The sequence below is a fragment of the Larimichthys crocea genome, chromosome X (genome assembly GCF_000972845.2).
Source record: "Larimichthys crocea isolate SSNF chromosome X, L_crocea_2.0, whole genome shotgun sequence".
Lineage (NCBI taxonomy): Eukaryota > Metazoa > Chordata > Actinopteri > Sciaenidae > Larimichthys > Larimichthys crocea.
Window position 1 is genome coordinate 34,093,179 of NC_040020.1, and position 27,316 is coordinate 34,120,494.

The 27,316-nt window shown below is 43.2% G+C and overlaps 1 protein-coding gene across 4 annotated transcripts; it reads left to right on the forward strand.

Annotated features, from left to right (window-relative positions):
• On the forward strand, positions 1-27,099 carry LOC104925402 (adhesion G protein-coupled receptor L1). Of its 4 annotated transcripts, none has more exons than XM_019263873.2 (26): positions 1-927; positions 8,783-8,902; positions 10,726-10,939; positions 11,333-11,442; positions 12,584-12,598; positions 13,967-14,174; positions 15,041-15,305; positions 15,410-15,749; positions 15,829-16,122; positions 17,704-17,807; positions 17,944-18,129; positions 18,239-18,277; positions 18,366-18,546; positions 18,647-18,769; positions 18,983-19,200; positions 19,301-19,474; positions 19,925-20,137; positions 20,252-20,472; positions 20,592-20,658; positions 20,749-20,837; positions 22,149-22,317; positions 22,408-22,557; positions 22,641-22,737; positions 22,839-22,949; positions 23,763-23,786; positions 24,122-27,099. In XM_019263873.2, the coding sequence occupies exons 2-26, from the start codon at positions 8,833-8,835 to the stop codon at positions 26,107-26,109; spliced, it is 5,670 nt and encodes a 1,889-aa protein (XP_019119418.1). In that variant the 5' UTR covers positions 1-927; positions 8,783-8,832; the 3' UTR covers positions 26,110-27,099. The 4 variants fall into 4 exon arrangements, with proteins under 4 accessions (XP_019119418.1, XP_019119419.1, XP_019119421.1 ...); XM_019263874.2 differs by having other exon boundaries at positions 23,766-23,786; XM_019263876.2 differs by lacking the exon at positions 23,763-23,786.
• The last annotated feature ends 217 nt before the right edge of the window (positions 27,100-27,316 follow it).

A 27,316-nucleotide genomic window follows, 5' to 3' on the forward strand; every position in this document is an offset into this window, starting at 1 on the left:
GAGAGAGAGAGAGAGAGAGAGAGAGAGCCAGAAGAAGAGGAGAGAAGGACGGATGCAAGGCGAGGCCAGGAGCGGAAAACCCTTATCTATCCTGCTTGTCCAGCTGCTGCTGCTGCTGCTTTTTATTTTCATTTTTTTATGATTACGGCATCATTTTATAAGACGATCCCTGCCTCTCTCTCTCTCTTTTTTTTTTTTTTTTTTTTTAAAGCCTGATATATTCCCAGTCCTGATGTGCCGCTGCGCCTCATCACGATTCTTCAAGGATATGCAAAGCGACTGTTATCACGTCGACGTTATTTTCCATTAAATGCAAGGATGTGATATCGGAAACATACCAGCAGCAGCAACGACACCGGGGCTTGATGAGCAGTAGAAATCGACGGTCGGAGACAGAGCAGCCACGGTCCGTGCGCTCTTTTGCGCCTAATTATTGTTTTCGCCTGTGATCGCCGCGTTATATTCCTCCATTCATCCATCGGAGCTATAAGGCCTATAGCCCGCACCATCTCTGGGCAATGAAACCCGTGGGAATTATGATACCAACGTGACGCACAGTCACACAGAACAGCGGGGAAGACATCGAGCCTCGGAACAGGACGGAGGGAGGGTGTGAGGTCCAGCAGAGCAGAGCCCCGCACAGTACACTGATCACAGGGAGGAGGGAGGAGGAGGAGGAGGAGAAGGAGGACGCCCAGTTGTTGTTGGACACATCGCGCTAATGACTGCCGTGTAACCCCGCAGGTATCGTCGCCCCACACACCACAATTTTCTCCCATTGAATATTTTATTTGTTTCATGCATCGGGCGGAGCGGAGCGGGAGAAAGGGAGGAGAGTACAGTGGGTGCGTGAGGGCGCGGAGAGACGGGATGCGGGAGACGCAGTGAGCGAGGAGGACGAGGAGGAGGGAAACCGGAGGATTGACGGTAAGATATGGATATAGGCTATGAGGATGCATCCCGCCCCTCCTCTTTCCATCTCTCTCTCTCTCTCTCTTTTTCACTCACTCTCTCAAATGTGCCCCGCTCCTTTGCTGCTGCTGCTGCTGTCAAGGGCCATTTGATCACTAAGAGACAGGGATCTGATGTGATCCCTGAGCCTCATACTTCTGGCTGCCATTAAAGCTGGGTCAGTAGTATTGGAGTGCGAGGCATGTGTGCATGTGAAATATTCATGTTGCACGTGATTAGCCTCCTTTGGGCCTCAGAGGAGTGCAGGGGGGAAAGTGGCATAATGACTCAGGGTGTCCCACGCTGGCCCCACCAGAGGGGTCTGTCTGAATTATGTTCATTGTCACACACCTTCATTGCAGTGTCTAGTGTGCTGCAGTGAAAACTGGTGTAAACACACACACACACACATGCACAAAGGAGTATAAATGCAGATTTTGGTTTGAATGTTTGCTTGTTTGGTTTGCTGATTCACCACAGATGGGAACATGAGGAGAAAAGAGACAGCGAGGGAGAGAGTGAGAGTCCATTATCAATATTTTAGAGAGAGAGGATGAGAGGACTGGGTCAGTGGAGGAGGCCAGGAAGGGAGGCAGGGAAGCAGGAGTGACCGTGAGGGAGAGATGCAGAGGAGAAAGCAGATGAATGAGGCAACGGAGGAGGAACAGAGAGAGAGGATGAGAGGAGAAAGAACCAGCTCAGTGGAGGACAGGACTCCTGCTCTTCTATCAGGCTCAATTTCTACATTTGTAACCTTGTGTATCTGTGTGTAGGTGTGTGTGTATGTGTGTGAAGATATTGCATGTGTCATATTAATAGCAGATAGAGGATTTTGTGTGGGACAAATGAAAAAGGATGACTGATTTGAACTCATTTATACGTAGGAATATTAGTGAACACTCACTTTAATAAGGTGACGCATCTAGTCTTGTGCGTGTGTGTTTGTAGGTGTGTGTGTGTGTGTGTGTGTGTATGTGTGTGTCGCGAATGTTAGATGGGAAAGAGAAAGCAAAGGTACTGAGGTTTGTGTCCATATAGGGATCATTTACATCCACCGCCGAGGAGAGAAAAAAGCAAATTGATTTGTTTAAACCACTCAAACACACACACGCGCGCGCACACAGTTTGGATGGATTTTCTGTCATTTGACTTGCAAAACGCAGCATATTTGTCTCTTTTCTGTTCAGACCACCTCACACAGGTTCCTTTCATGTCTCTTTGTATCAGTCAGACATTGAGTCAGTCTCCTTGCTTGTGCTGTGAGCATTTATGCAGCCTTGTTCAGAGCTGGGGGCGGATATATCAGCGTAATATCAGTATCATCATATGAGATTAGACATCAGCTATTACAATACTGCAAGGATGCTGCTAATGATGGACCCCCGACCCAACACACACACACACACACACCCCACACCCCCAAAATAATAAGCTGATTAATCATCTATTAAAATGTTGTCTATGAAATAATAATCATAATAATTAAAAAAATGCTGGATGTTTTCCCAGAGGAAAAGTTAGTTCAATCTCAAACACCAATCTTCAAATTAATAAATCAACACCAGTTTTATTGATATTCCCTGGAGTGCACAAAAAACGATATCTGGATTTGGAAATTAATCGTTCAATGACATTCAAAAGCAGAAGATCTTCATGTTTTTGATGCAGCAGCCAGTGAAAAATGACTAAAAATGAATATTCAGTTATCAAAAAAGCTGCAAATGAATGTTCTGTCAATCGGCCAATATATATGAATCTGTATAGCTTCTGTTTTCCTGACCCTGATGGCAGCATTACAGTTAAGTGATATGATTAGCAGACTGTTGTAATGGAGGGCAGAAGCGATAGCTGGTTTGGTCGACATATGCATGTTATAAATATTTTCCTTTTCTCAAAATCATCCAGTGTGTAAATCTCTATAATAACATAAACACAGTAAAACAATCATATTCTCCATGAAATATAGATTTATAATTATTTGTTTAAATACATTATTCAGTTGTTGTGGGTGACAGTCAATCAATTTGTGTTCCCTTTTGTTGTCTTTGCAGCCTTTGATTAAAAATCAGATCAGATCTGGGGGTATTTTTTTAGTTTTTTTAATATCAAATGGTAGCATCATATTGTTTTTAAGGAGACACACTTATATCATCTCACAGTATACAGTATGTCATCATATTACACTATGTCCATTGTCCAGCTCCAGCCTGTTCTACAGTACTTTCCTGCAAACAAAAGCTCCTGGATGCTCTCTCTCTCTGCTCTGTCATTCCTCTATCAGTGATTTCAGAGGCAGCACAAGCAGTTTTTGTAGCCATGACATTTTGTCACACCTCAGGATCAACGTCCTGTTCTGTGTCCAGGAGTTTGGTCTTGGAAACAGCTTATATTATAGTAACAGGTTCTGCTGACACACAAATCATATTTAGTACAAACAGACAGGACGGGACATACAGTACCGACAGCAGACTACACGTCATCTCAATGTCTCAATGCTCTGATGCACAAGGTTGTAACTGCTCTAGATACATGATTGTTCTTGTCTGAATATTAACCTCAGTAAAAAAAAAACATGGAGATTTATCGTATTATACCTCCAATAAAATATAATATAGTCATGAAAATATGGCTAATAGTAAAATGCAGTCATTTAAAATGCTGTATGACCAGACAATATCACACATTCAGGCAGTATCACACTGTTCATACATTACTACGACTGTGTCATGTGTTTAACATGAGCAGTCCATTATAAATAATTAACTAACCCCTATACAGTTGGTTCCCGGTCACCTCATATATTGGAATTTACATTTTCCAGGAACTGCAGCATCTTTTTGACCTTTAATGCAGCATTTTCTGCTGTTTCAATGCGAAAACTTCAAGCTGAGGGTTAAATACAGTGACACAATGTGCTATTTGAAGAGAATCAATCAAATCTGTCTTACAGGATTACAGTACTTACTTCCCCCGATGTACATTAAACAGAGTTATTAGTACTCTTGATGTTCCTCTTGTGTAGGGATGGGCCATATGGATAAAACCATATGTCATTTTATATTGCAGTATTGATATATAATGTGATGGAGTGACAGTTTATGTAAAATATTCTGAGAAACTGTTTATGGGTAAAATAACCACACAGGGAAATCTGTATTCAGTTATTAGAATAAATTAAATACCAAGGAAATAAGGTAATTTTATGCAAAAATCATCAAAAAAAAATCCAATATTTCCATAAAGCAGTCATGCTCTTGTATTTGCAGTGTTGCCCACCATACACTTAGAGATATATTTAGTACGACAAAATCTCTTACCAACCCTATTTCTGTCCATACTCGCTGTGACAAGCTCCTGTCTTAACGAGCAAAATCTGCGGTCCTCATCCTGTGCAAAAAAACATTTTAAAGTTCAGCTGAAGCCAATGTGAGGATTCAGCAGTCAACACAAATGAGTCATTTTGTGCTAAAACGACAGACGTTTGGAAGGAAGACAGTCACTTGATCGGTTTAATTCAGACTTTAAGGTAGTGAGGTTTCTAGTGGCTGCTTCTAGCTAATGAGCCTCTGCAGCAGCACAAAGGATCAGAGAGACAGTCAACTATTCACTTTCCTTTTCAAGGATTTGCACTTGTCTTTGTACTTGATGACGATGATGAATTTAAAGCTGCAAAGCTAGGGAGCTAATGCTGCGTTTATGTCCAATCATCATTATTGTATATATGAGTTTCTGACAGGTATATAGCTTCACCCAACATTTCCTCAAAGCACTAAATTATATTGTCTGTGCATGCCCTCTGGAATTAAAGACTGCAATTAACGATAATACGCTATCGATTAATCCCATGATTATTCTGTCGATGGATAATGGATTACTCATTTTGTCTACAAACTGTGAGAAATGCCTCTAATAATTTTGCACAGTTCAAGGTTACGTCTTTAGATGTCTTGTTTTGTCTCAACCAACCAACAGTCCAAAACCTCTCCGCATATTCATATAGACACATTCATTTGAGAGAAAAGTAGCACACACTCACGCTTTGAGAAGATGAAACCAGCAAATGTCAGACATTTTTGCAAAAATAGAAATCAGTTCAGATATGATGTGTTAAAGGTTATAGTTGGGTCCCGCCCAGGGAGAAGATTTTCTACACACACTTCTGAAGCTTCAAATTTGATTCAGATTATTTTTTTGTAAGATTTAAAGGGCTGTGAATTTTGTTCATCTTCACTTACACTGGAGTCACACTAAAAAAAAGATCGCTTCTCAGTCAGTGTTGCAGAAGAGATACAGTTACACTGACAAATAAGTCTTTCTGGGAACATATTGGTGTATGAGTAGTAAAATCTATAAACCTTTCTTTTTTTTATAAATTTCATTTAAAAAAAAGGAAATTCTGGATATTCTCATATACAGAGAAAGTGCTAGTAGGGCATTAAGACACGTTGCGCTATTAACTCAGAGAGTGTGAGGGCAGGTTTCCAATCTTAATAAATAGGTGAGGAAACTTATCAATGTTTAATCAGCCTTCCTGCAGTCTGTAGAAGAGGCTCCACTCTTTAAGTGAAAGGAAATCAAATGACTTCTCATGCCACAAACAAGTAGAATAGCATAACCGAGGGAGGGTTTTTATATGTGGCCATTATCTCTCTTTATATCTGTTAGACGTTTATCCAGTATGGCGCAATTTGGTCTCGGATCAGAGGAATATATGTGAGAAGGTCTTTCAAACCTCTGCCTTCATACAGTAGAAGCACTAATGCTCTCAGGAGCCTCAGACATGCAGTGCAAGTCCTAATGCTTTGAACCCGGCCCTGAGCATTGCCTGTGTTTCCTGCCTGCAACAATCGAGTGATTGACAGAGGGCGACACCTCCATTCCCCAGAGTCTCACATCGACCAGACAAACATACAGGCTCTAAAACCCTGTAAGTGGCTTTGACTGTGGCATGTAGGCCTCGGCCCTCTGGGAGCCGTAGAGGTCAATGGCCTGAAACAGACTCACAGTCACAGAGAGCACTGTAGTGGGTTTTAAAATCCTTTCGTAAGCCTTAAATATTATCAACCACGACAAGAAAATTCTCGACACGGTTGTTATTAAAAAGGAATTTCAGCCAATAAAACTTTTCGCTCTTGCTGTGCTGTCAGAAGTCTAATCTCTGTGTCTCTCCTTCATCTCTTGATTGCTCTCCCTCTCTCTCCATCACGCATTCAAACACACACACACATTCACTCTTCCATTAGGAACATAACACTACAAGGCTGTTTTGTCACTTTGTGCTTTATCGCGATCTACCCTGAGGCAATGATATCTCTCTGGCCCAAAGTGGAGAGGTTACTCTGTCTCTCCCTCTCTCTCTCTCTCTCGCTCTTTCTCTCCCTCCCTCTCTCTCTGTTGGTTTTATGGCCTCTGCCTCCAACAGCGTGAATCTTTGTACCTGGCTCGATTTCACATCAGTTTGAATGATTTCCAACAGGCTGACTTTAATGGCTTTCAGGTATCATTTGCTTCCCGCAGCAGTGAGTCAGTCAATTTTCTTTTTTATTTATTGCTTAAATTTTTGAGGAGCCGAAACCACACAGGAGTTGTTTGGCAGACTCCTGTTTGACATCTCTGCCATTTAGGGCTGCGAGTAAAGATTATTTTCATTATTGATCATCCGTTCATTATTTTTTGAATGACTGGTTAAATGTTTATTTTATGTCAGAAAATAGTGAAAGAGTCTAGTACAGTATCCCAGAGACATTGAGAAATTTCTCATTTCATCTGACCTAACGATATTAAATTTACACAGAAAGCAACAAATTCTCACATTTTAAAAGCTGGACGTAGCAAATGTTTGCCAATTTAACTTCAAAAATGATTTAACCCCCTAAAGATAACTGGTGTCTGGCACTGTAAGCTCATGATGTGCAGTCAAACATGATCCAACATAATTTTATTTTTAAGTTCTAGCCAAGAGACTAAGGCAAGTTTGTGTAAAAGATGCACATCTAAAATATTCCCCTTTGATTAAATGGTACAGCCATTAAAAAAAGTGTGTTTGAATATTTAACATCACATAGTTTCAATACAGAGTTGGAGTAAGTTGCAATAATGTGATTTTAATACTTAATGGGACTTAAAAGTAGAACGCTATTAACACTGTTAAATATATGCAGATAAATTCAGTTTCTTTGTGTAAACTGTACGTGTTTACGGTTGTATGGTGTGTGTGTGTGTATGTGTATGTGTGCGTTTGTAATTTATTTCACTGCAGGCCCACTTCTCACACACTCACACACTCCCACTTAGAGACTGCTGCTCCTCCAAGTAGGCTGGCCGGTGGCCCGGGGCTGGATTTTGGTTGCAGGCACAGAGCATGGTGCTGCGAACAGGGCGACTGGGTGTGTGGCTTTGTCAAGGCCCATCAGTGTCCTTGCTCTACTTACTCTGTATCAACACTTAAGGGAGTGTGTGTGTGCGTGTGTGTGTGTGTGTGTGTGTGTGTAGGTGTGTGTATGATGAGAGGGAGAGCAGCAGAGACATGGGGGTTGCAAGCAAAAGAACATGCTGCCATAAGGGTTTTGGATGAGATGAGACGTATTGTGTGTGTGTGTGTGCATGCGTGTGTCAGTGTGTGTATGTGATAAAAATGTTTGCACACTATGTTTAGTGTGTGTGTGTCACGGTGGTCCTGGGGCCTTTGTTACAGTCTTGTTGGTTCAGTGGACTTAAAGAAGGCAGAGGTCTTTCATCTCTTTCTTATATGTTTGTGCATGCGTGTATGTCTGTCTGTGTGTGTGTCTGTGTGTGTGTGTGTGCTGGCCCTGTATGGGCACAAGTCTTTGAATGCATGTTGGACATTTGTTGAGGAGTGACCTAAATCTGTCTGCCATCATTACCTAACAAAAAGATGGAGAGGAAACGAAGCTGCAAATAAACATATATACATATGCACACGTATGTATATTGTACACACACACACACACACACACTGGAGACCATCATGCTATGATGCTAGTTGCATATGCACATACTGCAGCAGCAGATTGTAATGGTGAGCAGATGCATGATGCAGTTGAGCCTCAATCCTCCCTTCTGTCTGGGGCCAATAGTTCAGTCTATATTAAGGAGTCATATTACTGTTGTTCTCTTGTAGCTCGGCCGCCTGGGTCCCGTATGTTCCCTCGTAAAAACTCCACAGTGCAGCGTCGCCCTCTGATCACCTGCGCCTCCACTCAGCTGTTTACCTCTTTACCCCTGCTGGAGAAGAGATCCTCTCCACACCATCATTTATTCAGGATTACTGAAAAGTGGCCTAAGCTCTCTGTCTGACTGTGTGTGTGTGTGTGTGTGTGTGTGTGTGTGTGTGTGTGTGTGTGTGTGTGTGTGTGAGGATAGAAAGATTAAGACTCTTTTATGGGTCAGTGGCCACTGTTGCTCTTAGCTAATTACGGACTTAAAACACATACTCACACGTGTGCAAAAAACACACACACACACACATACACACGTCACGGCATATCTCCTTGCTCACTCTCACTCTCTCACTCCCTCAGACTGCACTGTGCACTGTGCTATCACCATGGTAACAGCAGATTGAGGGACTTTTCGCAGCAACGATTGCTCAATTGTTATCTCTCTTTCCTCTCTGTCCGTCTCTCTATTATTCGGTCCTCTTCCCACCCTGCTGCATTTTTTCTCTCACGTGCATTCATTCATTGTCAGACACACACACAGTCACACTCACATACAAACACACGCACACACACACACACACACACACATTGATCTGCACACAAAGAGAAAGCACAGTCTCAATCTCACACTTTCTCTGCTCCCTCCCCAGGCTCTCCTAACGCGGCTGGTGGTGTGACGTCCTAACTCTTCCTGCCCAGTATGGCTGTGTCACTGTGGTTCCTGGGGGTGTGTGTGCTCACTCTGGGTCATGTGGCCCCCTCTAGCCAAGGTAAGCCCTGTGGCGCAAAGGTGGCACCATGTTGACGTGTTGATCCTGACACAGTGAGTGAATCACAGATTGCTGCAGCGTTATGCAGATGTGTGTGACTCATATAATAAGTCATTGTTTTGCAAGTGAGCAAAGTCCGCCTCACTGCCTCTAAAGAAAGGCAAAGTCATCTTGTCCAAGAAAGTCTGTGACCTACATAAACTCGAGCTCGCCAAAACATTTGAAGTGTGCTGATCGCCAAAGGGAGTGTTTCCGAAGCCGCCTGTAGCTCCTTGTTAATAAACAATCAGTCATTCAGCACCACGGACAGTTACAGTACACCAGCAGCATACTGATCACATCGACGTGTTCGGTTTAATCCTGATACAACAAAAGCACCTTTTTATGTGTTCATGATGCTCAGGCTGATGTGAACAACCGGATTAAGATAATGGTAATGTGATTTTCCCCAATAAACCTGATTTACACGGATTAGTGTGGCAGCCAGGTGAGTCTGCACACGGAGAACTGTGACACGATGAGATCCAGCCTTTAAAGGTGAGAAAATAAAATCTTTTACTCATCAGATTGTGTTTACCAAACAGCCACACAGCCAATAGTGGAAGCTTTATCTTCCCCACTGACTTCAGATATTGCGACGTATCTACGCATCACATCACACGTAGGTGTCATGGTGGAGGTGCCGGGTGATTTATGTCAACAATCACACTCTGTTTGCATCTGGGAATCCCTCCAGTGTCAGCTTTCACACATGTGTGCATTAGAATTAAATTAAAATTAAATTGAATCACACATGAGGTGTTAACATTGCAAAAAAGTGCATAGACTTGTTATCAAATACAAGTATTGGAATGATTAAACTGAGGTAATCATTTATTGTAACTACAGAATTATTTTATCAATATACCTGTCTGTAATATTAATAGCTAATTAAATCCCTGTAACAGGTTTTTAAAGAGGAACTTTACATTACTTGTTTTAATCTGTTACAATATCTATTATTTATTTAGTTTGTTTTTTACTTTTTTACTTTTCTTTTCTTTTTGACTATTTAGACATTTTAATGTTTCATTATTATAAAAATGTATTTTGCTGATTATATTTATTTTGTAACCTGACTTCAGTGTTCACTCGCTGCAAACTGATAATATATAATTTCCTGTTTGTGTTTTTGTTGTTAGATATGTGAGGGGCTGTTTTATTGTGTGTAAAAATTAGGTCTGATTTACTGATTGTCTCAGATTTTTTAACAAACTCACTCGAAATTATAACAAACTCAGCTGCACACTCAAACTCAACAGACTAAAAGTCAGGAAAGTTTGACCATTTTCAGCCATCTGACTAAAATTATGCAACAACTAATGTATAGATTGCCATGAAATTCTGTACACACATTCATAGTCCCCAGAGGACAAATCTCAATGACTTTGGTGGTCTTCTGACTTTATCTTTAACACCAACATGAAGCACATGATGTACTGTTATGAAATTTGGGGTTTAGCTCAAAAGTACTGACAGAGCCACGAGCTGTGTACTCTTGCACTCTTGCTCTTGTTTTAAATCTGTCACTTGTGACAGATTATAGAACATTATGTTACCCCTTTGGCCCTTCATACAGCTGCTACAGATCACATTCTTCCCTGAAAAGAGATAAAAGCAACAAGAACAAAACATCACAACGATATCTGTCAACTGCCTTCTTCAGCTCATTGCAGTCTGTAGACAGAGTAAATGCTAGTTGTTTTTAAATTGCTTTTTTTTCTTCTTACCTTCAACCCTTCACCCTCTACCCCATCTTCCCCACCTCCACCCCTCATGAGCAGCTATGTCCCGAGCCGCCATGCCGTTTGGGCTGCTGCGCAGGGAACTGGCGTGTGAGGGTTACCCCATAGAGTTACGCTGCCCAGGAAGTGACGTGGTTATGGTGGAGACTGCCAACTATGGACGCACCGATGACAAGATCTGTGACTCAGACCCCTTCCAAATGGAGAACACACAGTGTTACCTTCCCGACGCACTCAAGATTATGGCCCAGAGGTGTGTATGTGCTGGGCTGTCTATACTGTGTTTATGCAACAGTTTAACTCACACATGTGGATCCATGTCAGAGGAAACGTTAGACAAAGCCAATGTGTGTGTAGTAAGTTGTGCGTATGTGCGAGTGCAGTAATCTCTCCAGTCGACTGTGAGTGCCTGGCTGCACCATTAGCTGTGTACTCAGCAGTGTTTTCCTAGAAGAACTGATCAATATTCAGCAAGAGGGAGCAGGAGAGCAGATAAATGGAGTGTCCTTTGCTTCCCCTTTCCTGTCTGTTAATCACTCGCCCTTTCTTTTTTGTCTTTGCGTTCAATCATCCCTCTCATCAATCCATCCATCAATCCATCATCCATCCATCCATCCATCCATCCATCCATCCATCCATCCTCCAGGTGTAACAACAGGACTCAGTGTGTGGTGGTCGCGGGGGTCGACGTCTTCCCAGACCCCTGTCCTGGAACATACAAGTACCTGGAGATCCAGTATGAGTGCGTCCCTTACAGTGAGTATGCATATATATTTGTATATATAAATAAATAAAACAAACACACACGTACATACATACACACATAAACAAACATAATTACATGCAATAATGTGCATGTGCATGCAAAACCACAGAGATTTAACCTATTTTTGTCTAGCTACATTTTAGGTTGAAGGTGTTTTTTCTTTGTTCTTATAACCTCTGATGTCGACTGTATCCCTGAGAGATTGATGGATAGAAAGTTTTTTTTTTTCTCAGGGAGTGTGTGTATGTGTGTGTTTTGATATATATATATATATATGTGTGTGTGTGTGTGTGTGTGTGTGTGTGTGTGTGGGTGTGGGTGTGAAATACAAAAAGAAAGTTTGATGGAGAAAGTGCAGAGAGGGAAACTGTAGTACATTTGCATACTGTATCTCGTCTATGTGTACGTGAGCGTGCGAGAGTGCACGAATGCACACGCGCGTGCATGCGTGTGTGTTTTCTTTTTCAGATTCACGCCACAGGAGTTGCTCTCTTTTCTCCACAGGAGCCTGATTGAGGGAAGGAGAGATCGGGGTGGGGTGGAGAGGGGAGAGGGAGGGAAGGGGAGGTGAGGATAGGGAGGGAGGGGAGGACAGAGGAGAGGAGGGAGGGAGTATGCTGAGTCTCTTTTCCTGTGCTTCTTCTTTCTTCTTATGTGAACTATAATGTTTGTGGTGAGAATGAGTTCCAAAGTCTTTATCTGTGCAATTCTTTCTTTCTTTCTTTCTTTCTTTCTTTCTTTCTTTCTTTCTTTCTTTCTTTCTTTCTTTCTTTCTTTCTTTCTTTCTTTCTTTCTTTCTTTCTTTCTTTCTTTCTTTCTTTCTTTCTTTCTTTCTTTCTTTCTTTCTTTCTTTCTTTCTTTCTTTCTTTCTTTCTTTCTTTCTTTCTTTCTTTCTTTCTTTCTTTCTTTCTTTCTTTCTTTCTTTCTTTCTTTCTTTCTTTCTTTCTTTCTTTCTTTCTTTCTTTCTTTCTTTCTTTCTTTCTTTCTCTTTTTTCTTTCTTTTGTTCTTTCTTGGTTTCTTTCTGAATTTCTTTCTGTCCTTCTCTCTTGCTTGCTTCTCTTTACTTCCCTTCTTTCACCCTCTGACTTCTCTTTCTTTCTCTCCCTCTTTTTTTTCCTATGCTTGAGTAGAAGTGGACCAAAAAGGTAAAGACAATACATTGTAGCATCTTGATCTCTCCTTACCCCCAACCCCCCTCTTTTCTCTCCTTTTCTTCCTCTCTCCTATCATTTCTCTCTTCCTCCTACCCTAGGACGTTGTTTCGTAGTCATGCTGGATGTTGCCCCCCCTTTTTTTTCATTTCCTACTTGGTTATTATTTTTTTCCTCCCATTTTATCCATCTCTTGTTGTATGGAAACCCGTCCTTTTATCCAATTTTATCCAGGTTCTGCACCTAGTCTTCATTTTTCTCTCTCTCTCGCTTTCTCTCTCTCTCTCTCTGTCCCTCTCTCTCCAGTTTCTTTGCCTCTACTTCTTCTTTTGCTCCTGGTCGATCTCTCTGTCTCTTATTTCTCTCCCTCTGACTCTCTTTGCGCACACAAACATAAACATAAGTGCTCACACAAACACAAACATAATCTTCTTCGCTCTCTCTTCGCTCTATTTCCTTTTTTACACACAGTCACCTTTTTTTCTTTGTCTTTCTTTCTTTAGTCCTTTCTTCTTTCCTTCCTTTCTTCTTTCCTTCTTTTCTCCCTTTCTTCCTTCTTTCTTTCTTTCCTTCCTTCCTTCCAATCCTTCCTTCTTGTCAGATCATCCTCTTCATGCTTATTTTCCCTTTTCTTCCCTTATAGGAAGAGCCCCTTATTTATCTTCATAGGAAAAATAAGACCAAATGTGTGTGACTATATATCCGTCTGGATGTGTGCTTACCAAGCACTGCTTACGTGTGTGAGTGTGTGTGCATGCCTATTTGCATGCCAGTGTGAGACTGTACAGTATACATATGTGTCCATACAGTTATTGACATGTGGGTGGACCTACTGTTGTGCCCGGCGTAAACTAACCTGCCCTCTCATTCACTTCAAGGCAAAATTTTAGCCCCGCCTTCTGCGTCCCTGATTCTACCTCACACTCTTTTTCACTCTTTTTGCACTAACCCACACACACACACACACAAACACACACACATCCACACACACACAGAGCACATAAACACACTCACACACCTTTCATTGCAGTGTCCCTGTTGTATTACTCACCACACACACACTAACAGTGTGTGATTTTCAACACTTTTTACGTCTCTTCTGTTTCTTGCCTCTCGAGATCAACACAGGTGTTTTAAATCCCTCTCTCTTTTTCTCTTCATTCTTTTTTTCTTCTTGCTGCATCAAATGCATCTAATTCAATCCATTTCTCATGCATCGACCCATTTTCTCTCCGCACCTTCCCCCACTATCTTTCCACTCTTTTCTCTTGCTCACGTATCTTTCTGCTCTTCCTCTTGCTCCCTCTTTCTCTTTTTCTTACATCCACCTGCTGTCTACCCCTCCTAACTCCCATCTTCCAGTTTTCGTGTGTCCTGGCTCACTGCTCAGCATCCAGCCGGCCTCCTCTCTCCTGGAGGCAGAGCATCAGTCGGGAGCGTGGTGTAAGGACCCGCTGCAGGCCGGTGACAGGCTGTACGTCATGCCGTGGACGCCCTATAGGACAGAGATGCTGTATGAGTACGCCTCTTGGGACGACTATCGCCAGAACAGAGTCACCACCACCTATAAGTGAGTGATGTCTGTGTTATTTTTGTTGGTCAACACACACACAAAAGAAACAATTTGAAACTTATGATTGTTATATTTGTGTTGTTTTATGAAAATCTGAAACTTATGATTGTTATATTTGTGTTGTTTTATGAAAATCAGTAAATTAAAAAAAATAAGTGAAAACTTTATCAAAAATAAAAATGAATTAATCCATAATGAATAGAATTGTTAGTTGCAGGCCTTAATTTCATATTAATCTCAATCAATTCAGCAATTTTAAGTTTTTACTTGATACATTTACGGCTGGTATTTATTCTGCTATAGCCCTTAAATGTGTTAACACTCATTTGAACTCTCTGTATAGTCGTTTGCCTTGTCAGTGACGGAGTCTGCAACTCTTACTATGGCTTTAAACAGTGTGCACGTGCACAAAGAATGGGTGCAGCTAATTGCGTAGTGTGTTTTTAAATTCAGACTGAGATTTATGACTCAAGGATTTATGACTAATGAAACTTGTATTATAAAAATGATAAAACCGGGACTTGAAACTCTATGAACGATCCACCCTAACAATAGACTGAGTGAACAATCTCAGAAGATTCATTAGTTTGTGATTCAAGTGTTGCTGAATCCTGATTGGACATGACATAATATATTTTGAACTGAGTCCTACCCCCATGGACATAAACACAAACACAGAAAAATTTCATGTAAAGAAACTAAAACTGTTGTAACTTAACCGAATTGTGTCTGTTCATAATAAGAAGCCAACTGAGAAAAAAATATCTTTTCCCAGTTAATATTAAGACTTTGAATGAAACCTTAATGTAAGTATAGTCAAGTTGCATGTACACTACATATTTTTTCATTGTTCTCTGTCCTAGGCTGCCTAGTCGCGTGGACGGAACAGGCTTTGTGGTGTATGATGGCGCTGTGTTTTACAACAAGGAGCGAACACGCAACCTGGTCAAGTATGACCTGCGGACACGCATCAAGAGTGGTGAGGCAGTGGTGGTCAATGCCAACTACCATGACACCTCACCTTACCGCTGGGGAGGGAAGTCAGACATCGATCTGGCAGTGGACGAGAATGGCCTTTGGGTGATCTACTCTACTGAAGCCAATAATGGGCGCATCGTGGTCAGCCAGGTGCAGTAGGAGGAATGGAAATAGATTGATGATTAGAAAGAGAAAAGAAGAAAGGGTTTTATTACTGAGTCCTCTCATTTTACTGTTTCTTCTTTGTCTTGTAGGTAAATCCATACACTCTGCGCTTCGAGGGTACCTGGGCCACCGGCTTTGACAAACGTGGGGCTAGCAATGCCTTCATGGCATGCGGTGTGCTCTACGCCGTGCGCTCCGTCTTCCAGGATGATGAAGGGCAGGCAGAGGGCCGAGTCGGCAGTGACATGGTGGTTTATGCCTATGACACCAGCCGTGGACAGGAGCTGCCTGTTCAGATACCATTCCCCAACCCCTACCAGTACATCTCCTCCATAGACTACAACCCCAGAGACAACCAGCTCTACGTGTGGAATAACTACTACGTGCTGAGATACCCACTACAGTTCACACCGCCTCCGCCCACTAAAGGTTTGTGGAACAAGTGCAATAGTGTATTTGGACTTAAAGCAATGAAGCCAGAGAATCCACATTGTTTCCATCCCTCCAGGTCCCCTCTCCTCTCTGATGACGACCGTCCGCTCCTACACAGCCACCGTCGCTCTGACCCCAGTGCGCCCATCAGCCTCTCACCCAATTGGCGTCATCAACCGAGGACCCTTTGATCAGCGGCCAATCACAGCCATGGTCCCTTTGACCCCACGTCCACCTCTGCGTGTTCCTTTGGCTCCCGGGGCCCCCGGTCAGGTGGGCGGATGTGAGGGCCGGGTGGCACGAGGGGTGCAGTGGCCACCCACCCTGAAGGGAGAGACGGTAGAGAGGCCCTGCCCTAAAGGTTCCCTGGGTAGGTGTGGCATGTGATGTGAGCATGCCAGTCTGTGTGTTGCTTTGTGTGTGTGTGCATCTATGTCTCGTTTCTCTTTGAAATTCAGTCGGATGCCCTCTCTTTGAACTTCCTTCACATGAGAGAGAAGAAGAAAGTAGCGCTGAGACACGCTGGGTTCATCAACTCTTCCTCACGCTGTGCAGCTGTCTTCAGCCCAGTGGTCCCTCTGAGGAAAAAGCTGTTATGCTGATTATGTAGATAAGCCTGTGGTACATTTTGCCGTGTCCTAATCATGTTGAATGGTTTGGACATGGTTTAAGCACAGAGGTGATGATTATACCGGGGGATAATTTAATGTTAAATTGTGTTTAGAACTAAAAATGGGTGTGTTATACTGATTTGCAGAACTGGTGTGTAACAGACGCTCTAGTCTTTTAAACAAAACACAATCCTTTTTTTTAATGCATGCAATAATTGAACAGATTGGGTAAATCTCTACATTTAATTGACAGTGAATAATCCCCTGTCTGCTCCTCTCCGGAGCTTTTTATACTTTTTAGCTCATAGTTTTATTTTTAGGGTACATTTACTGGATGGTTCAGTCTCTCAGTGCTCTCATCATCATTTCCAGCAGCAGAAGGAAGTAGCTGTTTTCAGCAAAAAAAAGCTCTGATGAAACCCACTGTGCACAATGCACAGCACAAAATGGCAGACAGACATAGTTAGCAAGTCAAGGGTGAAGAGCAAAATAACAAGATAAAGACCAGGCAGCCAATAGTTGGCACCAGTTTTTGCCCAGAGCTGAAGACTAAAAGATGACTTCAGATGAATGCTACTGTTACTTAATGTTAAATGGATGTGTACGTAGGCAGTTTTCAGTTTGCTAATTAAGGAGTCTCACCGGTAGTCTTACGTAATTGTGATTGGCCAGGTGCAAATTTTTTTTTATTTGCATCCCCTTCCCACACACACACGGACACATACAACCACTCACAGACACATGCTATGTCACCATAGGGAGGATCACCACACAGAGTTAGAACCTCAATGTCGGACAACATAACTTAAGTAAGCTATTATAAAACAATTTGCTCATATGAGAAGTGTTCATTTGCTACTTGAAAGAAACAGAGTTGTGATAACTGAAAAAAAACATAACACTGTAGTCTGTGTGCTGCTGCTGCCTGCACATTGTGCTCACGAAAGGAAATTTGTATTTAATCTGAACTGAAACGGGGCGCCACAGTAGCTCACGTGCTAGTGCATGTGCCCCATGTAGCAAGGTCCTTACTGCAGTGTTTTCATTCCACCCTGTGGCCCTTTGCTGCATGCCATCCCCACTTAACTGTCTATCTGCAGCTGCACTAACAAAAGATGAAATAAAGATGAAAAAGACTTAAATTAAATTAAAAGGAGGTAAAGTTCTACTATTCTTGATCCTCACCAGATGGGCTCTTGACAGCTTCCAGCTGAGCTGCACCAGCTGCAGCAGCCATACCTATGCCACTGAGTCTCACCTTTTATTTTCTGTCCAAGTCAAGTTTTTGACTGTCACTTAAATAAATTTTGTCCTTTCTCTTTGACTGTTTGTCTCTGCAGGTATCGCTTCCTATCAATGCATGCAGTCTCCAGTGGGTTGGAGCTCCAGAGGGCCTGACCTTTCTAACTGCACCTCTCCCTGGGTCAGCCAAATTGCACAGAAGGTTAGTCACACATTTACACACACACACACACACACACAAAACACACACACTGTAAATGCCCTGAAGCCAGTCAGCAAGCAGTTCTCTCTTAAATGTCAAAATATTTGACATTATAAACACCCCCGCCTCACTCCAGATTAAGAGTGGAGAGAATGCGGCCAACATTGCCGGAGAGTTGGTCAACTTGACACGTGGGCGGATCTATGCCGGTGATGTCAGCATGTCCGTCAGGCTAATTGAACAGCTATTGGACATCCTGGACTCCCAGCTCCAGGCCTTGAGACCAGCCAATAAAGAGTCAGCAGCACGCAATTACAACAAGGTAAATTGTTCCTGTTGTCAGAGCAGATGTGTTCTTGACCTTTACTGAAAATGAAAGCGGAAATGTCAATGATGATGGTTCTAACTATAGATGTTTTTCTTCATTTAAGCTGCAGAAGAGGGAACGCACATGCAGAGCTTATGTTCAGGTAAGACAGACAGACAGATAGATAGACAGACAGGTCAATTATCATGAAGAGGCAAAGGAAAAAAACACACTGTCTTTCTCTCCGTCAGGCGGTCGTTCAGATAGTTGATAACCTGTTGGGTCCTGAGGCTCTGGTGTCTTGGGCAGATATGAGCAGTGTTGACCAGTCCCACTCAGCATCACTGCTTTTAGACGCAGTAGAAAAAGGAGCATTCCTATTGGCTAACAATCTCTATGAAGGCCGTTTCAGTGACAGGGCACCAAATGTTGGTAGGTGGTCTTTATCTCTCTTAGCAGTTTTGTTCTACACGTTGTGGGAATGACCAGTTCAGTTAATCCTTTTTGTATGTGTGTTCCTGTGTGTGCACAGATCTGGAGGTGTATGTGCTTAATACAGAGGCGGACATACAAGACCTGACGTTCCCTCACTCCTACGACAGTGACAGCATTTTGCAGATTTCAGCACTGGCTCTGCAACAGTACAGCAACAATGGTGTGTCCATCATTTTGCACAACGAAAGCTCAGCATTATATTGCCTGATTTGTTCAATTATAGGAGAAGTAGCAGGTTGTGGAAGTAATATTCGTTTATCTGCATATACTTTATATAAGAAACTGGAAACACAGACCCGAAAGTGATAAAAACAGAGATGTTTTTGTCTCTCTCTTCACTATGTCTCACTCTTCTCTGTTGTTTCCTCGGCAGGCCAGGTGAAGCTGGTCCTCACTCTCTATAAGAACCTGGGCTCCTTCCTGACCACCCAGAACTCCACACTACGGCTCGGTCTGGGGCTGGCACAAGGGTCCGAGGCCAGGCGTAGGAGCCTGGTGGTCAACTCACATGTCATCTCTGCTTCTGTGCACAGAGGAACCAACAGGGTGTATCTCTCCGAGCCGGTGATCTTCACTCTCAGGCACCTGCAGGTTCGTTTGGAAATCTGTTCTCACCTCAAAATGAGTAATGCAAGCCTGAGCATGTTTAATAGGCACTAATATGTCTTCTGATGTGTGTTTGTCTCCACAGCTGGAGAACCATTTTGGCCCCAACTGCTCTTTCTGGAACGCATCAGGTGTTTCTGGTAGTGGCAGGTGGTCTACGCAGGGCTGCCGCCTGTTACACACCAACAACACACACACTACCTGCGCCTGCAACCACCTGTCCAGCTATGCTGTCCTCATGACGTATCAGCAGCCCGCTGTAAGTAACACACACCGTAAAAATAACAGAGTTTTAGTCCACCTTCACGGCACACAGAAAGCAGATTTAAGGCTACAATGTGGGATTTATAAACCCACCTCCATCTTTGACCATCAACAATGTCCTGACTCCACCCTTTGCTGTAGCACAGTTGAAATTCAACCCAACCGTGCTCTCCAATCTGCTGTTTAAAAATCGAGCACAGAGGAGGTGATAATTGTAGGTTGTAGCTATAAAAGAGAGATGCATGCTGCATGGTTTTTTGTCCTGCCTTAAAATTAAATTGTTCTCTTTGTTAGGTGTGATCTTTATTCATTTGAATGGATGTTATGTAACACACAGGGTTACACAACCAGAGGCGAAGGCACAATATAACCACATATGCTCACAAATCTGTGTTGTCTAATCCTTCTGCACTCTCCTTCCTGCCTGCTTCTCTTCTCTTGTCAGTTCGGGGTCGGGGTCGAGGAGCTTCTCGTCTATGTGGTGTCCTGGGTGGGCATCTCTGTCGCACTGGTGTGTTTGGCCACCTGCCTTACTACCCTGTGCTGCCAGGGGGCGCCCTGGCATACAGACCACAGCACCATTCACTGCAACCTGTGGGCCAACCTGCTCATCACTGAACTGCTCTTCCTTGTTGGTGCCAACAAAACTCAGTACACAGTGAGTGCTTTGATTGGACCAGACACATACAGAATAGAGGAGAAATAGTGGATGTCACTCTTGTATTTTAGAGCATACTGTGAAATATTCTTCTTTCTCTGCCCAAACTTCCAGGTCGTGTGCTCCATAATTGCTGGCCTGCTGCACTTCTCGTTGCTCTCAGTGTTTTGCTGGTTGTGTCTGGAGGGGGTGGAACTGTACTTGTTGCAGCGAGAGGTATTTGAGGGCCGTAACTCCAGGAGGAAGTATTTCTACCTGTGTGGCTACTCTATTCCTGGGCTGGTGGTCGCAGTGTCTGCAGCCATAGACTTCAGAGGCTATGGCTCAAAAACTGCGTAAGTTGACTAAAGTGTATTTTTTAAATGGGGACATCTTACTTTTCCTAAATCTATATATTTTTGTTACAGCTCCTCGGTAGCTTTGTTATTTTACTGTGATGTGTTTGTGTGTGTAGATGCTGGCTGCGAACAGACAATTACTTCATCTGGAGTTTTCTTGGACCTGTTGCTGTTGTCATTACGGTGAGAGTTCACGTCTTCTGACCTTTTCATATTTTCATATTTTCTCATATTGATGATCAGGATGTAATTAGATTTTTCTTTTGGCCTAAGTTGAACCTGGTTGTCTTGGTGATGACCTTACATAAGATGCACGGCACTGCTGCTTTAAAGCCAGACTCCAGTCGCCATGACAACCTGAGGTAAGTACAGTTTCTAATGCTGATCTGTTGTGGGTGATTATGCGTAGAGCTCATTGTGTTTCAGTAACGTTAGCTCTAGTCATGCAGACAGCAAATGTTGAATTTATGAACTAAAAAGGAGGCCTGGAGTGATAAAAACTCTGCTTATGCTTCCTTCCTCTTGCATGTTCATTTTTAATATTATTATCTTATTTTCATAGCTTTCTTATTTTTGTAAAATGGCACAGTGTCACAAAACCTTATTAACCCAGATGCTAAAAATGAAAAAGTATAAAATTTAAATTGAAAATAATTGTCTCCTGAGCTGGAGGCAGTCTGTTATGTATTAAGGATCCAATCTCCATTTAGAGATTTGTAGTTAATTAAAATATTTAAGACTCACCTTAGCTGAAATAGGGATCCTGTTGTAAATTGCATGAAACCAGTGTAATGTGGCCTTTCTTTTGTCTTAGTAAAAGCATTTTGATAATCACCAGCGTTTCTGCATTTATATCTTCTGGAAGGTCAGAACAAAATGCACTGCAGTCTTTATAGTCTTTGTGTCTTTTTAAGTAATTAAAGGTCAGACCTCAGCAATGCTGCATGAATAGTAAAATAGAGATGACAGCTACACTACAAAAAGAAGCTCGGGTGTACGTTACTAGTCAGGTAAATCAAAATTTGTAAGAAATCTTCCTTAAGTGTAGTTTTTCATTAGTTTTTTTTTTTAACATTATGTACCAATTTGTACTTCTAATGTGTACAATTTCAGGGTGTAATACTACTGTGGTAAATATATATTTGCTAGGATTACATTATTTATGATCAAAAACTTGCAAGTCAACAACTTTGCTAACAGCCAAACATCAAGCAAGTGCAACAACACAAGAGCAGCCAGCTAATATTATCAGTTTATTATCAGTCTCTTGCTCAGTTATTCTCGCCTTTTCTTCTTCTTATTATTATTATTAGCTAACAGCAGCTATTGTTCGCAGCAGTTTACATTACTGTCCATCAGCTCAAGGACATAAAAGGGAAAATTAGAAAACATTTTCTCCATGATCCAGTTTCACCAAAATCAATAGATAATTAAGACACCATTCACCTGATTACACGTCAGTGTAGCATCAAAATTATTTTAAATCTTTTTTTTTATGGTAGAAAAGTTTCTCATTGTTGCTTCAAGCTTGGGGGAGAATGAGGATAGTGGCACAATAGATTTTGAACTTGCACATTAACAGTAGCTACACACACCCTCTCTCTATTGTTTCTATTTAAATGAAAATAAAATGTGTTTTATGTTTTGTGTCCTGCTTCCTCTGGCATCTCCAGGGCATGGGCGGTGGGCTCCCTGACACTGCTCTTCCTACAGAGCGTCACCTGGTCTTCGGGCCTGATGTTCCTGTCTGCTCCATCTCTCCTCCTGGCTTACCTCTTCTCCTCCCTCAACACCGCCCAGGCCCTCCTCATCACCATACTGCACTGCACCCTCGCCAGGAAGGTCTGTCTCTGTGTTCATGTGTCATTATATAGTTGTGTGATGTCATATATACCTCATGCGTCAACAGATATATTTTAATATTGCGTGCAGGGTCAGAAGGACTACGGAAGATGCCTGCGTCTCTCGCAGTGCTGTGTCACTTCCTCTTCCAACTCTCCGGACTCCGTGAAGGGTGCTGCCCTGCGCTCCAACAGTCGCTACACCAGCAGCCAGAGTCGGCGAGCTACAGCCAACAGACAGGTACATTACAATACACTGTGTCCACTATGTTTATCTTTGTTTCTGAGTCAGGTTTAACCTTGTGTGGAATATTTCTGATCCAGAGTCGTATCAGGAGGATGTGGAATGACACTGTTCGCAGGCAGACTGAATCATCTTTCATAGCTGCGGATGTTAACAACACTCCAACTCTTAACCGTGGTAAACACAACTGTTCTTTTCTGTTCAATCTCAGCATTGCCCAATCTGTTGTTCAAGAATGCTATATTTATTTTTCTCCCTCTCTTACTCACTATCCTCAGCTGCGTTGGGAAACCATTTCCTTACTAATCCAGTGTTGCAAACTCATGCTGGAGCCTCTCCTTATGACACGATGCTGGCCCAGGGATACAATCAACCCTTCACCTCCACAGGTACATTCGGTGTTGTGTCTATGTTTTCAGATGTGCAGAACTTCCTATCTTTATCTCTTTATGTTTTACTTGTGTACTCACAGTAATTTGCAAAACTCTTATGCCACATCGAAAAATTTCAATACTTAACATGAAATGACGCAACATGACCACATACAGTACCAATGTAACGATGTAGGTAACATACAATGTCATGATGTAACGTAACATATCATGACATGACATAACATCACAACATGATGTAACATAATGTAACATGAGATGATGCAACATGACATGACATGACTTGACTTGACATGACACAACGTAACATAATGTAGTGTAACGTTGCGTAATGCAATGCAACATAACATGACGTAACATGACATAACATCTGCTAACTACATGCTATGTGATAAAAATACTGAATTTCTTGTTACCTGGTGATGCCTGCAAACAAATGTATATACTGTATATGCCTTATATACCTGTATATCTGTGATAATATTGGCTAATAATATCAAGTGGCTGATATATATATATTATATATATATATATATATATATATATATATTATATATATATTATCTATATATATATATACTACTATATATATACTGTATATTCCCTAAGTGGCCTAAGACTTTTGTCTCATAGTTTGTCATTTATATGTTTCTGTTCAGTATGAATGTTTGGAATTAAAAGTTCCTGTTTTTGTTTTTGTTTTATACCAGCGTGGTCATCTGCTTTCAGTTTTTTACCTTGAAATGTTTGTCTTTTAAATGTTTTTTTTGACACTCTCCCTCTCTGTCTCTCTGTCATAACGTGGACCAGTAGGAACCTTCAGAAACAAGCAGAGTATGAGCTCTCCTTTATTGTGCTCACTCGAATCATTGAGCGCCACTCCCTTGTGCACTGTGCTTCAATTCATAGACTATCTGTGCAATATCTATGCACAGTAATTATTCATAGACCATGAAGACATGACATACATCTCCTCCATGTGGCTACATAACTAAACATTTCATCAAGTAATATTGTTAATATCCAAATCTTCTTGGTAAAGCCACACCCTCAGTAGGCACATGTACCCTAAACTCTGCTCATCCATTAATATGTTCATTCAAATAAATCTCTAATCTCTCATCTAAAACCTTTTTTGCTAATTTCTATCTTCTTGTTTCTTCTAACAGAGGGTGGTGTGTCCCAGAGCCAGGAGTCATGTGGGCTGGACAGTGTATGTCTCAACGGAGGCTACACCCCTAACACTTTCACCCTGCACGGTCTGGGAACCACACCCGGGTCCCGAGCTGGAGTGGTGGGCAGCACTGACCTTCTGAGGGAAGGAGGAGTTGGTATGGGAGGGGATGACATCTCCCCAGCCCTCCTCACCCCCCACGGGGCCACAGATTTGAACAGCAGTGCTGGGATACGTCGTAACCTGTCTGATGCTGCGGCGCTGGAAAAGATGATCATATCAGAGCTCGTGCAAAGCAACCTGAGGCCCTCGGTTCCCATGCCTGTTCCTCCTGAGCGCTATGGAAGCCTGGCGAGGCCTCACCACCATGACAGGGCGGCTCTCACTCACACTGCCACTTTAACTCGACACGCACAGCCACCCCAAGAGGGCTGGGCTGCCACCATGCAGCCAAACACACGCCACAATGCACAAGAGGGCTGGCAACATACAAGGCACCACACACAAGATGCTGAGACACATTCTACCACACGTGGACAAGATCACGCCACAACTCCGCGCTTGCAAGATGGCTGGTCACACCCACGTGCTTCTGGAGATTCTGGAGAGTCCCGTGAGCTTCTTAAAGATGGTGACAGGTCCTTACAAGGTACTCTGAGTCGTCGGGGGCTCCAAGACAGGCAGCAAGCCCGCCCACCTGATGTTCAGGCTCGGCCCTACTCCACCCTCAGTCGCACCCCTGGTACTCTGTCCCGCCACCGCAACCCAGTAGAGTCGAGCGGAGGGACGGACAGAGACAGAGAGCGAGACAAGGAGAGAGAAAGGGATCGGTACCGGGACAGGCCACTCCCGCCTCCCCCTCCCCCTCCCCCACAGGAGTCTGAGCCTCTGTACAAAGCTCTGGAAGAGCCGCTGCTGATGAAACAGAGGGAGGCAGGCGTAGAAACATGGAGAGGGGGACAGGACCGAGAGAAGGATGAGACATTTCTCTTAAAAAGAGACGGAATGATGGACGAATGGAGAGCAGGAGGAACCGAGAGAGCGAGGGAGGAGTCTTTTACCTCTCAGAAGAGAGATGGAGAGATCGACGAATGGAGAGGTGGAATGGAGAGAGGAAGAGAGGATTCTCATCTGCTCGAAAAGAGAGGTGGTAGGATGGAGGTGTGGCGGGGTGGAGCAGAAACAGAGCAGGAAGAGACTTTTATAACGCAGAAGAAAGATTTTGGGATTGATGGATGGAGAGGCGGCATAGAGCGAGAGAAAGATGAATCCTTGTTTTTAAAGGACAGAGATGGATGGAGAGCAGGGATTGAACGAGAGAATGACAAACAGAAGGATAGAGCACTGGATGTGTGGAGGGGAGGGATGGAAATAGAAAGGGAAGAGTCTTTCCTGTTTGAGAGCAAAGATGGAGGTCTCGACACAAGAAAAAGAGGATCTCTTCGTTACCACGGTGAACGAGAGGATTCTGACAGTTTTGCTCTACCTTTGACCCCTGACCTCGACCTTGACCCTGATTCCTCACCGATCTATGCCCGAGATTCAAACCCCTCCCCGCTCTACCCTGGAGAACGACGCTCGCCGACACTCAGCATCTTCCCCCGAAGCTCTCCCCCGACGAATATCTTTGCTCCTCGAGATACTAACTCACCTCCGAACAATCTCTACTCCCGCCACTCACCCCAGGTGTACAGCCGAAGCAGCTCCCCTCCCCGCTTCTACACCCGCACTTCCCCTCCGACCCTCTCGTACCCAGACAGCAGCCCTGAAGGTCCAGAAGAGGTCAGCCCCACTGGCCAGCCACAGCGGCCCGCCCTGGAACTTCCCTACAGCCTTGGGCGACCCCCGCTGGGCCCTCGGCCCAATCACCTGCAGACCTTCTACCAGCCGCCGCCGCTGGCATCCAATGGAGATGCAGTGTACACAGCAGAGCCCACCTCTGAGGGAGACGACGGGCAGATGCAGCGGGTGACGAGCCTGTGACTAGGGCGGTGGTGATCGGGGCATAGAAACCAGGCAGGAGAAGGAAGATGGTGATAACAACAAACAAGGATGATTAAACTGATGGAAATGATGATGATCGTGATGACGATGATGACACTGTTGCGGACAGTGATGGTGGATGATGAAGGTAATGATGATGAAAGTGATGGCTCCTCCCTGCTTCTATCTCCCGATCACCACGAGACTTCCCCCTTTTCATGTTTTGTTACTTTTCTATGACTGTGATCCATTTATAACTCTTCCTCCTCCTCTTCCTGTCTCTGTTTTCTCTCTTTCCTGAAACCCTGATGTGTCTTCCCATTGGTGCTTATCCTTATTTGCCCATCGTCTAAGTTTCTATTGGTTCATCGGCTGGGTGTTTTCCCTCCCTGTAGCAAGCAAACAGTGTGTCAAAGAAGCACTTGTGTGTTGCCAAAAAATCCTTTCAAAGAACATGTGCATGACTTTATAGTGGCTTTACAAGGCTACATACTGTAGGAGGAAAGTGCTGAAGTGTGTGCGTGTGTGTGTGTGTGTGTGAGAGAGAGAGAGCGCGAGAGAGCGTATGTAAGGAGTGTGTGTGTGTGTAGCTTGATGAGCATGCGTGTGTGTAAGGATGTGTGTGTGTGTGAGTGTGAGTGTGTGCCTGTATATACATCATTCTTGTATAATTAATGTATCACAGTGAAGCATTTTATCAACTGGAGGGCCTCTTACACACATCCCCTCCGACTGATTTTGAACTCTTGACCAACCCCACCCACCCCACGCCTCCCTCCACCTGCCACTAACTGTTGGTGATGGAACTCGTTGCCATGGAGTTTGTCTTAGCAACAGAACTCTTGACTCCAGAGCCAGAGATCATATAAAACCTCAAAACTTTTCTGCAGCCCTCTCCCTCCCCCCCTCCGAGATCCTTGTACATATCGACCTCAAGTGTTCTGATTGTCTTGTATTGCTATTGAAGTTCAAGTAAACATGTGAAATAAATGTTCCTGTCTTTCTCTTTGTGTGGACGTGCAGAGAAAGGGAGGGTTTTGGAGAGAGGAGAAAGATATCTGCAGTGGAAAAGGAGGGGGGGAGGAGAGACTGGCTGTGTATAATGACGAGAGATACTGTAGAGAAAATAGACAAAGATAATAAATAAAAAAAGATAAAACAAAAACTGCTACAGGTAGTGCTTGAATGTAACGAAGAACATTTACTC